This window comes from Protopterus annectens, chromosome 10.part0, assembly GCF_019279795.1.
Source record: "Protopterus annectens isolate FY-2018-M chromosome 10.part0, PAN1.0, whole genome shotgun sequence".
Taxonomy (NCBI): domain Eukaryota; kingdom Metazoa; phylum Chordata; order Ceratodontiformes; family Protopteridae; genus Protopterus; species Protopterus annectens.
Window position 1 is genome coordinate 154972969 of NC_056744.1, and position 13702 is coordinate 154986670.

General features: G+C 38.5%; 1 protein-coding gene across 1 annotated transcript in view; it reads right to left on the bottom strand.

The window, feature by feature from the left end:
• FAM20A (FAM20A golgi associated secretory pathway pseudokinase) overlaps positions 1–13702 on the bottom strand; it is a 1212293-nt gene that overhangs the window by 467713 nt on the left and 730878 nt on the right. Inside the window, exon 5 of the mRNA XM_044085124.1 lies at positions 2984–3076. Within this exon, the coding sequence (XP_043941059.1) occupies positions 2984–3076 (93 nt within the window). The remainder of the gene's footprint in view (positions 1–2983; positions 3077–13702) is intronic.

Here is a 13702-nt window from a genome sequence, read left to right on the forward strand (position 1 = left end):
ATGATTTTCAGCCAACATAGAAATGACTGACATCTCCTGTTTGCTAACATTACTGGACTTAGCCTGAAAACAGCCAGATTGAAAATGCAGATCCTTTAAAGTAGAATTTTGAAATGATAATATATTGTGATTCATGGGTGGAACAAAAAAGGACTTATGGTATCTAAACTGGTCATCATCACATGATTCTGCATCCGACTAAAAAAATAGTCTCAAATTGAGAATTCGACAAAAATCAACAACATCTTTTGCAAAATATTCTTCAGATACAAAAAACACCGGAATGTATGTTAAACCTTTATTTTGAATGCTCCTCTCTACAGAGGACAGGGGATAGGAAGAAATATTTAACACATTATCATTTTTTACTTCTGCACAAATTTGCGAAGCAAACCCTCTATGTTCTCTACATTTCCTATGCTTCCTACCCCCCCTCCTTCTAGGTTTAACTGGAATTTCTACGTTTCTGTGCTGGTGAGCCTGTGGAAGAGAGGGTCTCATTATCCGGCCCTGAAGAGGAGTCATCACCTGACGTATCAGATACCCCAGTCCTCTTAAGGATAGACCTTGGATGTTTTCTACTAGTGGGATATTTATTAGTAAATCTAACAAATTTCTCTTTATTTCTGGAAAAGGGGTCCCCTTCTTCATAATCCAAAACATCCCTAAGAAACTTTTTCTTTTTCCTATCTCGCAGTTGAACTTCCAAATTGGTCAGTTCCATGTTTAGCTTATTGAGACAAACTGAATAATTTTGCTGTCCCTCAAATTCTTTAATACGTCCAGTAATCTCATGGATGGCACTCATTTCAGCATCAATGTCATAGAACTCACATAAAATTTCTACAAAATGCATAGTAGCTGTATGTTGGGCTTCCTTCCATTGCTGATAAAGCAATTCGTCTGGGCCGCTGACCATAGGCTGAATTCTAACTCTCAAGCCCCTAGGTGTTATTCCTTTAGCCATATAGGCTTTGAATAGCTTATAATGCCACACATTATTCCTCATTGATCTCATATGTTTTGTTAGTGTGGCAAAAAGCCCTTCACAGGTATCATTAATTTTAACACCAGACGCTCCCTGCTCTGATGCTAGTTCATTCCCAATACCAAAAACAGATATGTCATCCCTATCCGAAGACAACCCCTTAATTAAATAAGACATATCCATTCTATAGGCTGGGGAAGTTTTGCCCAATCGTATAAACGGGGACAAAAATTGGTTTCATCTTAATATACCCCTATTGGGTTAATGACATCTGTAACAATATTTTTAAATATTTGTATTCTTAATGGGCCAGGCCTTGTAATTTATGGGGCAATAATCATTGTTGGCACCCTTGATTTTTGATTAATGGGAGCATACTTGTGGCTTTGATTTGGTTCTGGGCCATTTATGATCTCTGGGATCTATGAAAAATGTTAAAAATGCTTTATACAGAATGATTTATATAAACACTCTTTGAAATGTGTTGGTTTCTCGAAAGTGAGTTTTGGTATCACTGAAATAATACAGTGGTACCTGATGAGAGAGGAGGACACGGGAAGATCCTATAAAATACACACAACTGCTGTGGCAATTCAAAGTGTATGCTTCTACTCCGCCAGGACTGAATGAACACATATCAATTCATTCTGTTTTAAAGCTGAGGGCAGCAAAATGTTAAGCAGCTTTATTGAATAATATTGTTTTTGGCATATGTTTTGCTTTCATGATACGTTTCAACATGTGATTTCTATTAACTTTTTTGAATTACTGACACTCAGTTTTTATCATATTTTTGAATGTTTCTTAATTCATTAGTTAATTTTATAGCATTTCAATTTTGTGAGTGTATAAAATTGTGACAGGTTAATTTTAAGATACTCTGACTTGTTTTGAGATCATGTGATTTACTGTTGATATTTAAGGGAGTTGGTTTGATTTGCTCATTTTGGTTCTGATGAAGTCCTAATTAAGTACAGGATGAATGTGCTTAACATATGTCTGATTATTTGATTAAAATAAAATGTTACTCCTAACCGGGAAGTTATATTAGCTCCCTACCTATACCAAATACTACTTGTGCCTGGTGTTTTAGGTTAAATGAGCACCTATGGAAGCCATATATGGTGATCAACTGATCAGATACCTGGAGGGCACTCTGATTTATGATGCCAGTCCCAATCATTATCTATACACCATGGATATATGGTGGAGATATTTAAATGATTGTTGGCTGGTATGGGCATGGGATTTAGATAAATTACAACAACCTCTCTACATTCTGTATTTTACCTTAAACAAGTCAAAACAAAAGACATACAACATTTTCTGTAATAAATAAAAATCTAACAGCCCACCACACACAGATGGTCTCTATCCCTGATTCATATATCACTGCAGGAATAACAACCTCTCTGAAGCATATCTTCAATCTCTGTCTAGCACAAATTATCATGCCAAATGTATGGAAAATAGCCATTATTATCCCAATCCCAAAGCAATTGTCTAAACCCCCAAAAATCCCCAGTACAGGTCAGTCTCTATCCTCCCTACTCTAGGTATACTGCTTAATAAAATTATCCATGTTCAGCTAACCCAATGCATCACTAGCTACAACTACCATTCCAATAAACAAAAGGGATTCTGATCAGAGCACACTTGAAAAATTATGGACTTTAAACAATGAAATACTCTGCAACTTTGATGACCTCAACATCCATCACCTACTACAAATAGGCATAAGTCTTAAATGGTTCTACTACAAGCACTTGGGTGCCAAATGCTTGAAAGCCACAGTCTCAAAGCCAGGGACTTGTGAACCAAGATAGTTACATCCAGTGAGCTATACAACTGTATTCAACACAATTTTTAAACCTTTGTCCATAGTTATTATAAACTGTAGAAAATAAATACATTTCTGGTATTTTCTTCTAAGAATAATGACACTCATGGAAAACAATTTGTATTGAGATCCTCTATAGCTTATTGTAACATTACCTGTCTAGATGAAATGCCGCAATCTCTGCATTGTGTCTCTGAAAATCAGTGAAGTAAAAGAAATTTTCTGGAGTTTCTTCTTCTCTGGTCTGCCTGAAACAAAGATAGGTACAGTGATAACTTTAAAGTGTGCAGACAATAAGCAGTAGTATTTCTAGCAACAAAGAACAGAAATAAACAAAACAGTAACAATGTATCATCGATACAAATGCATATTTAGTGAAGAGAATACAATGTATGGAACTGGTCCAGAAGGCAGTGAGACAATACATACATCTGTAACAGTCTACCTGTTGAAACAATGGCAAAAGATCTCCAAGTACAAGATATGACCTGGATCTCATCAGGCCTAGCATAGTGAAGAAGGAATAAACATGAAGCTGACTCTCCTTTTACAAAAATATGGAAAATGAACGTCTACCACACTGTCAGCCACATGTGGATGCACAGTCGGTCTGGTTTCTGGTGACAACAACTTGACACATCTGTACACATAAGTCTGTCACTTCATATTCTGCTCCAATTGCAGGTATCCTCACATCTTATTAGCCCATGATCCAAACATCATGACACTATTAACACTATTCAGACAATTGCTTAACCATCTAATTACTCATTTAGCGTAGGTATAAGTCAAAACACTAAAGCGTTGGTAGGAAGTAGGAAGAATAAGAATTTCTGAAGGCAGGTTGTGAAACCAGGAGTGCACACCTCACTAAAAGTAAAGCAAAACAAACAAAATGATAAGACGGTAGTTTTCAAGCAGCTGTGAAAAGATAATAGGAATTATGGGGCTTAAACCTCAATATCTATTTTCAAAATCCATGACAGGAAAAATCCACAAATTTTAAATACTAGGTTATCTGATCTGCAAAATTTACATTTAAGAATGGTGTGTGCCTGTTCTTTTTTCTTGAAACTTCATACAGAACCTTAAGTAATGCATAATGAATGTTTCAAAGCCTTCTGCCTTATCAAGTGTGAAAAGCCATTACACTGTGCCAAAAAATTGTTTTAATTTATGTTTATCTTGATGGCAACTACTGTATTTGTCATGCATGCTCCCCCTACTTGATGCATCTCTGTCCTTGCTGTATGGATAGAAATCTGACAGAGTTACTTTAAACCCCAGGTGAAATGGTGAAATGTTCCTCATTCATTTTCATGCATCAGACTTAGATGAATGACCTTGCAATACAGTGACCATGTCAACATGCTGAACTAATACTTCTAACTTCAAGAGATGTTTTGGTTCAGAGTTCTTTTAAAGTGTGAATCTGTAGAGGTTTCTGTGAGTCCGGAACCACAGATGAAAATGTGCACTGGTTCATTGTGACAGAAAAGATGATATTGTTAATACTAAGCTTAGTACAGTGATGGGACATTACCAACATAAATTACTGTAAAAGATAACAGCTGAATAACACTTTCATGTGCTGTAATTGTTAAAGTTAAATTTCTCAGTCAAGCATCTTCTTACAGAACTTTAGGTTTGAAAGCAATCTACAGTCATAAAGTCAGAAGACTGTCAAAATTGTGCCATCCCAAAGTACACCATTTGATGGAAAGTACAGTTGTGTAAGTAAAACTTACCATAATAGTAGATGTTTAAATGGTCACTGATGCACTAGACTTAGCTACATGCGTTACATGCTGCCAGAGATAAAACAGCTGGCCAGTTTCCAAAGCTTCAGGGCACCTTCTATACATCTGAACTGTCAGGCAGCTTGAGATGAACTTTCTAAAAGGCAAGTTTTGGAGAGAAGCCCTTCACAGCTCTCCTGCCAGCACAGAAAGGGAGAGGCTGAGCCCTGACATAACAATGCCAGGCACAACAAAAAATAAACATCCACATTCTGGCATAAAAATCACCAAAAAACAAAGGGTGGAGGAAGGGAGCAGCTACTGCAGCAGTGAACATTCGAATATCTACTGTTATGGTAAGTTTTACTTGCACAACTATACTATGTTCATCATAGTAATCACTGCTACAATAGTCTTAGCTATATGGGTACTACATTTGGGGGGGGGGGGTGGAAGGCGAAGAATCCAGAAGCCTCTGGAGAATGGTCCTAGCAAAGCTTGATATGAGCCTGCAGAAAGAATCAAGCTTATAGTGTTTTGTGAAAGTATATACAGAGGACAAAGTATCAGTTTCTAGAATACTTCTAGAATCTAACCCCTTCCAGAAAGCCATAGATGAAGCCAAGGCCCTGTTAGAGTGAGACATGACCCTGCTTGGAATAGTTTTATTACAGTGAGTACAACAAAAGGTAATAGCCTTATACAACCATTTGGTAATATTCTGCTTAGACAGAGGTTGTCCTTTCCTCTTACCTTCATAAGAAATGAACAACTGATCCAAAGATCTGAAAGATTTATTTCTGTCAAGCTAGTACACCTCAGTTGTCTGTGGGCATTCAAGGTATTGAATATCTTTTTCTCTCCCTCATTTTTAGGTTCAGGAAAGAAAATTGGGAGATGGATAGTTTGGCTTAAAGTAAACTTAGATACTTTAGGCATAAAATGATCAGTTCTCAAAGAAATCCTGTCCCAATAGAAAATGAGATAGGGTTTCCTCACCATAAGAATTTGCAACTCAGATTCCCTTCTTGCAGAGGTCAGAACAATTGGTAAAATTATTTTCCATATTAAGAGCCTCAAATCAGCTAGATTAGCATGTTCAAATGGAGCAAGTAGTAGATTCTCTGACACAAAATTAAAATCCCAGGGACAGTCCACCGATTTTCTTGGAGGCCTGTTGTGTAAACCCCTTTTAAGAACATTTTGGCATGAGACTGCACTGAAAGAAGAGGATCCTTGGGCAGACATGTGGAAATGGCCAATAAATTAACCTTGACAGAGGAATAAGAAAGGCCACAGGATAGTAACTCACACAAGTAAACAGGTGCCTAAAATAATGAGCCCCTATCATCCAGGCAGTCAACTGAAGTTAATTGATGTTGAGATGTATCAAACACCCCTGTTCTTGTGTGTGTAGATCCAGTGTATGAGGAAACATGTGATTACTGCCCCTGGCCATTTCTAACAGAAGGGTCGACCATGGTTGTCTGGGTCTGAAGACGGTCACCATAATGATCTTGGGGGATTTCCTCAGAATCTTCAGAGGTACCCTGGATATTAAAGGAAATAGTGGAAAAGCATACAGGAACATTCCTGTCCAAGGAAAAGAAAAGGCATCTGTCTTCCAGGGTTTCCTGTATGGCGTTCTGGAGCAGAAGGTTGTCAGTTGACTGTTCAGACAGGAGGCAAATATGTCTACTTGAGGAACTCCCCACAGATCAAATTTTGGAAGATCTCCTGATCTAGTTTCCATTTATGAGGGTTTGCTCTGGTCCTGCTCAGTATGCCCGCCCTCACGGAATGCAGGATGCCTGTAGAGTGAAACTGCTGTGAAGTTATATCCCAAGCTAACATGGCTAGTCTGCAAAGGGCTACAACCTAGTTCCCCCTTGCTTGTTGATGCACCACATGACTGTGGCATTATCTGTAATCACTTGAAGTAATCCTGGGGGTGATTTAGACAGTTGAGTGCCTTGATCAAGGCAAACATCACCTTGATATCTATGTGCTTTCATCTGTCCTTAATGTCCCACAGCTCCTGCACTTTTATCCCTCTTGAAACTGCTCCCCAAACAATGTCTGAAGTATCTGTGGTGACTGAATGATTTGGGGCAGGAAGGGAGAAGGGAATACCTGGATTTCAAAATATCTGTTGTCTCCAACAAAAGACTTCTCTACTGACAAACAATGATTTAAGAACATGAAGGGTTTTGTTGCTGGGACCAATAAGATTTCAGATACCACTGTATCTTCCTCATGTGGAGTCTTGCCAGGTGTATCATGAGAATCGTAGATGTCATGACACCCAAAAGTTTTGGGATTCCCTTGAAGTGACCAAAGTCTGTGTGGAAAAAAATTAGAAAGAGATCTAGATAAAGATCTATTGTTCCTGTGGGAGAAAAGCTCTTTGAAATGAGGCATCTAGCTAACATCCCAGGAACACAATCCTGGTGAAGGAGTAAAGAAAGACTATTGAATGTATTCTTGAAATCACAGTTTCTTTAGAGATCTCACACCCAAGAGAGACAGAGATTTCTGACACCTTGAAAAAGACTCTGTAAAGAAAGCAAGTCTCTAAATATGGGAAAATGTAGATATCCTGTAGACTGCAATGAGCTGTAACTGGAGTTAGACACTTTGTGAACACTCTTGGTGTAGTGAACACTCAGTGTTGTGGATAGTCTAAAGAGTAATTCAGAGAACTGATAGTGTGATCTAGAATCTAGACACCTTAAGAAACTTCTGACATCTGGATGAATATGGATATGACAATATGCATCTTTTAAGACTAGTACTGCCAGGAAACTTAAAAGAGGAAGATATAACAGGTTGAGAAGTGGCATCATTTTGAATTTGGCCACTATCGTAAATAGGTTTAGGAAAGAAAGTTCCAGAATAGGTTTTCAAGAACTTTCTTTCTTTGGCACCAGGAACAGCCTTGAATAAAAAGCCTCCCCGGCTGGGAAGGAAGAACTGGTTCGATCACTCCTTAGGACATCATGTGATGAAGAACCAGTGGAAACAAGACAGTCTGATCTTGAACATGAGAATGATCCCCTGGAAAGAAGGAATTTCCTCACACTGCTATCTGTAACTTTGATAAATGATTTTCAAAACCCATTTGCCTGACACTGTTACTAAAGAGAAAAAAGGAAATTCAGACTTTCTGGAAAAAAGGGCCAAGGTAAGAGGCTTTTGTACAGCCGCTTGAATAGTTATTCAGAGTTGTTGCACTGTCCTTGGTTTTGGGAGGATCAAGACTTATTTTCAGAACATCTTGCCATTTCTTCTTAAACATCTGTTTATCTGTATTTAGCTGAGAGTGTTTATTCTGTTTTTACCAAAATTGGATGAGGAGCTAGAAAATCCCTTAGAAAATTTGGAAAAGGAGGGCTGAAAAATCTTCAAAATTTCCTGGATCAGCTTCCCCTTTCATCTCACTTTTTGATTACCTCTGCAGCAGAGGGGCAAACACAATATTTATCCAAGGGAGAATTTAAAATCTCATTTTTAACATCATGTGGGAGGTTCTGAGAATGCACCCATGCAAACCTCATCAAAACAGCACCAGTGGTCAAAGGCATTGAAGAAGTATCAACAGAGTCATACAGCCACTGCAAACAATGAGTAGTGAACTGTATAATAAAAGAAATGGAGTTATTTAAAACAGATTTTTTTTCTCTCACGAAGAAACTGTAGATAAAACATTCCTCATATTTTCATAATTTATCAGAACAAACTTTACATATGAAAAAAATGATAAAAATGGCACAGATGGCTAATGACTCAGTCCACAAATCACAAAAGTAGTATAAACACATAACACTGAGTCCACGTGATGTGGCAGTCATAAATCGCAGCATAAAAAACGCATAGAAAACAAATAGATTTAAACGCAACCAAGGATTTATTTAGTGAGTGCTTTCGCAATATGACTACTGCTTTCTTCAGATAATGCAATCAAACAACTAGCTGTGGTTAAATAGGGGCAGTGATTAGAAATAACCAATCACCCAATACTTCTTATTATGCACATCTTAAAAAGAAAAAAAAAACACTTTTTATACTAATACATGCATATAAATATACAAACCTGTATAAACAAGTTATATTTAAAAATACATGTATAAACAACATACTGAAAAAACTGTATAAACATATAAAAATACAAAAAACTGCATATTAATTCACATGTATAATCTAGATTTCAAAAAAGGCTTAAGAGATATATTCTCATTAAAACCCCTACCCATATGAGTTCTAAGTCTTAACATCCATCTGACTTCATTAGCCTCAGTAATGTTCTCAATATCACCTCCTCTGTCATTTAAAAATTTTTTTTGTATAACCATGAATTTAAAATTGTGGTTCTTCCCATGTTGGATGATATGTGTTGCTAGGACATTATTTCCAAAACTTCTAGAGATGTCATAAATGTTCTTTAATATGGTCCCTGAAAAGTCTATTAATTTTGCCCACATAGAAACTAGAGCATAACTGACATACTGCTAAATATACTATACCTGTTGAGATGCAGTCTGTATTTACCCAGAAAGTACAAGTCTTCCCTGTATCTGCATGTAAAAGAGAAACCAGTGACCCTATTGAATAAATTTGGACACTTTAAGGTGTACAACTTTTCGAGTTTTGCAATTGACCAAGACTTATGTGAACTGTTTGGTAAGGATTTGACTTTTGTTCCGGCTAACCATTTAAATTTGCCTGACGTTTTAATTGATTTAAAACTTTTCACTTGAAAATTGAACTTGGCTTTGATGTCTGGTGGCGAAAACCACTTTGAGACTTCTTTGAGGGTGGCAAGTACCTTCAACCCAGCCTTACATCCAACACTGTCCTTATTTGAACATATGTGTGAATTTGATTTGAGGAACTTGAACAAGGTGAGAAAGAAGCTTGGCCCTACTAATATGACTAGCAATGAGGCTGATGCATTTAACTTAGTTAGATCATTACCAGTTCATTTGTTAAAACCAGACAAGGGTGGAGGACTGGTTATTATGGACAGTGACCAGTATGAAACTAGAATGTTAAAAGTCTTGGACAGTGAAATTTTTATGAGGTCTAATGTCAACAAAATGAACACTGTATATAACAAAATGTATTCCTTTTTCAGGGATTTGTTGATTGAAGGCATGGTTAGTATGGACATCTACAACTATCTGATGGTCTTGAACCCAAAAATACCTAAATTGTTTGGGTTACCTAAACTTCACAAAAACCTTCAAGATCCCCCTATGAGAGCCTTAGTTAATGCAAAGTCTTCCATCACATATGCTTGTTCTAAGTATGTAGACTCAATTTTAAAGAAGTATGTAGCTAAGAAAGACCAGATCTGTAAGGACTCTTGGGCCTTTTTAAAAGCAGTGGACAAGTTTGAGTTCCAAGACAATGTAACGTTTTTAACTATAGACGTTGTTGACCTATATTTTTCTATTCCACATGATGTAGGTGTAGAGTATGTAACAGAAAAATTGTTATTTTATGGGGCAGACAGTAAAGAAATTAGATTAATTCAGGAGATGCTGGATGTTATTTTGAATAGTAATTTTGTCAAGTTCAACAGTAAAATTTACAAACAGGTGGTTGGTGTAGCGATGGGCTCCCCGTGTGGGGCGAGCTACGCTAACTTAGTGTTGTCACATTGGGAATGTGAGAACATTTTCAAAAAAGAGGTGTACAAGAAGGTAAAGTTATACAACAGGTATTTGGATGATATTTGTATTATGTTTGAAGGTAATGAAAATGAAGCAAAGGTGTTTGTAGAATATCTGAATAATTGTACTCCCTTCCTCAGATTCACTTACACCTTCCACGAAGACACTATTAATTTTCTTGATGTAGCTCTGAAAAAAGACATGGCTGGAAAGAGATATTTGGCTAAGATTTACAGGAAACCTACGTACTCAAACACCCTTTTACATTTTACCAGTTGTCATCCTTTCCATCACAAAAGGTCTGTCTTAAAAGGTCAATTATTAAGGGTAGCTCGGATGACAACTAAAATTCATACTTTTGAAGATGAATGTAGTTTGTTAAGAAATATGTTGTTGAGTAGGGGTTATCCTGAAAGTTTGGTGTTTGAATTGATAAGTGAAGTACGGTACAAAAGACTTTGTGGGACTTAGAGCTCTTCTAGATAGAATTGGCGTGTAAGTATTAACGGAGGGGATGTAAATAGTATTGAATTGCCCACTTTTCACCATTTGCCTTTGGACAATGTAGATGAGTCTGACAAACCATTTTTTAAAAAGAGTTTTATTACACCTTTTTGTACTGAAGCAGGTGAGATTGGTAATATTTTGAGAAAGAAAGTACAGTTTTGTCCCTACCATAAATGTAGATGTTCGAGGATCCACACTGCTGCAGTCCTAACTATTGGGTAGTCCGCTGTCCCAGTCGGCCCGAATACCAAAGTATATGGCTGACGTCGGTCAAGGCGCATTAGTCTGACGTCAGGACGTCAGGGTACTAATGCGCATGACCGACGTCATATCCTCAGTCTTTTCTTGCCCCATATGTCAGAAGACCCTAAAAAGACAAGGCCAAAACCAAAAACACCAAACACTCCTGCACCAAAAATATGTACAATATATACAAAATTACAAGAGTATAACCTCACCCACACAACCACCCCTAAACACAGAGGGAAGGAGGGAGGTAAATTGGACTGCAGCAATGTGGATCCTCGAACATCTACATTTATGGTAGGTACAAAACTGTACTATGTTCTTCATTCCACATTGCTGCAGTCCTAACTATTGGGTAGAATCCCAAAGCAGAGGTAAGGAGGCTGGCAAATCATAAGGAAGCAGGAGCTGTCAACATGCCTTGCAAAATAGCTGTGGCAAAACCAGCCCTAGATTTAGAGTAGAGAGGAAGGTGGTAATGCTTAGAGAAAGTATGCACTGAACTCCAAGTAGCTGCCTCCAAAATATCCTTAGTTGCCACACCCCTTAGAAATGCTGTTGAAGTGGCAGTAGCCCTAGTGGAATGAGGCCTAATCCCAGCTGGAATCTCCTTGCCATGATGGGAATAACAAAATGCAATGCAAAACCCAATCCACTTAGAAATAGTTTGTTTTGACACAGGCTTGCCCTGTGAACTCAAAGCAAAAGAAACAAACAACTGCTGAGACTGCCTAAAATCCTTAGTCCTGCTTAAATAATAACGCAACTGCCTGTGTACATCTAAAGTGTGCAAAATCTTTTCCCCCTTATTTTGGGGATCTGCATAAAAAGTAGGCAAATGAATAGTTTGGTTTAAAGCCACACTAGAAACCACCTTGGGCATAAAGGAAGGATTAGTACGTAATGATACTCTATCCTTATGGAAAATCAAAAAAGGCTCAACCGCCATAAGGGCCTGTAATTCAGAAACCCTTCTTGCAGAAGTAATGGCCAACAAAAAAGCAGTCTTCCATGACAAGTATTTCAATTCAGCAGTAGCCGCAGGCTCAAAAGGTTGTAGAGTAAGTTTCTCCAACACAAAATTGAGATCCCAAGCAGGAGTAGGAGCTCTACGTGGGGGTCTTATATTCTTTGCCCCTCTAAGAAATTGCTTGAACAAAGGATGCGAAAACAATGGTGGGTCACAATCATAGTGAGCTGAAATTGCTGCAGCATGAATCTTAATGGAAGAGAAAGACAAACCTTTGTCCAATAACTCAGTAAGATATTGAAGAGCCACACTCAAATTAGGCTCAGAAATCTCCAAATTCTTCGCTGCACACCAAAATAAAAATCTCTTCCATTTTTCTGCGTACACTTTCCTTGTACTAGGTCTTCTGGCTTCCATAATCACATTTAAAACTTGTTGAGGAAGTTGAGACCTGCTGTGTTTCAAAACAGAATATGCCAGGCTGTTAGATGAAGAGAGTGAAGCTTGACATTGAGCAGGTGACCGTCCCTCTGAGACAACAGGTGTGGAATCAAGGGTAAAGGCCATGGAGGATTCCTTACCAGACTCCTCAGTAATGGGTACCAGTGTTGCCGAGGCCAATCTGGAGCTATTAAAATCATCCTTGGCTTGTCTTGTCTGACCTTTAGGAGCACCTTTGGGAGAAGAGGCAGAGGTGGAAAGGCATACACATGAAGATTTTTCCAACTGAAAGAAAGAGCATCCACTTTCCAAGCTGTGTGATGAAACCTCTTTGTGCAAAACTTTGGCAGCTGGTGGTTTAGTGGAGAAGCGAACAGATCTATGTCTGGAGTTCCCCATGACACTGTCAATGTCTGAAATACATGAAGATCCAGTTTCCACTCGTGGGGATCCATGATTTGTCTGCTTAACACATCTGCTAAGGAGTTCTGTGCTCCCAGCAGAAACCTTGCCTGAAGAGTTAGTTGCAAGCTGAGCGCAGTCTCCCATAAAATCATTGCTTGCCTGCACAACGGGTAAGAATGTGTTCCCCCTTGCTTGTTGATGTACCACATGACAGTTGTGTTGTCTGTTAGAATCAACACCTGCCCTGGAAAAAGTAACTCCTTGAAAGCCATTAATGCAAACTGGACTGCTAACATCTCCTTCATGTCGATATGTAGATGCTGTAGTCTGGCAGGCCACTTGTCTTGTATCCACTTTCCATTTAGATGAGCTCCCCAAGCAATGTCTGAGGCATCTGTCGTTAGAATCTGACTCGCCTCTGGCCGGGTCACAGAGAGTCCCTTGTTTAGGTGACATTCCTGAGCCCACCACAAAAACTCCTGTTGGATGCAAGGTATTATTCGAATGACAGTGTCCAAATCCTGGCAGTGCTGTGTCCATACATTTTTGAGATACCATTGCAGCTTCCTCATATGCAGTTTGGCATTGGGAAGCACCAGAATACAAGATGCCATGAACCCTAAGGCTTGAAGGACTGTCCTTGCAGTCAGCCCGGACTGAAGAGATAGTTGATGGAAGTAAATGGAAAGATTCTTTTGTTTGTCCGGGGTTAAAAAGGCCATCTGGGCTGCTGTATTCAGTCTCACACCCAGAAAGCACATGTCTTGTGAGGGTACTAGACTGGACTTTATTTCGTTCACAGAATACCCTAGGCATCTTAGCACTGCTATCACATATTCCAAATGCTGTAAAAGGTCTTCCTTTTCTTGAGCCAGAATCAGGCAGTCGTCC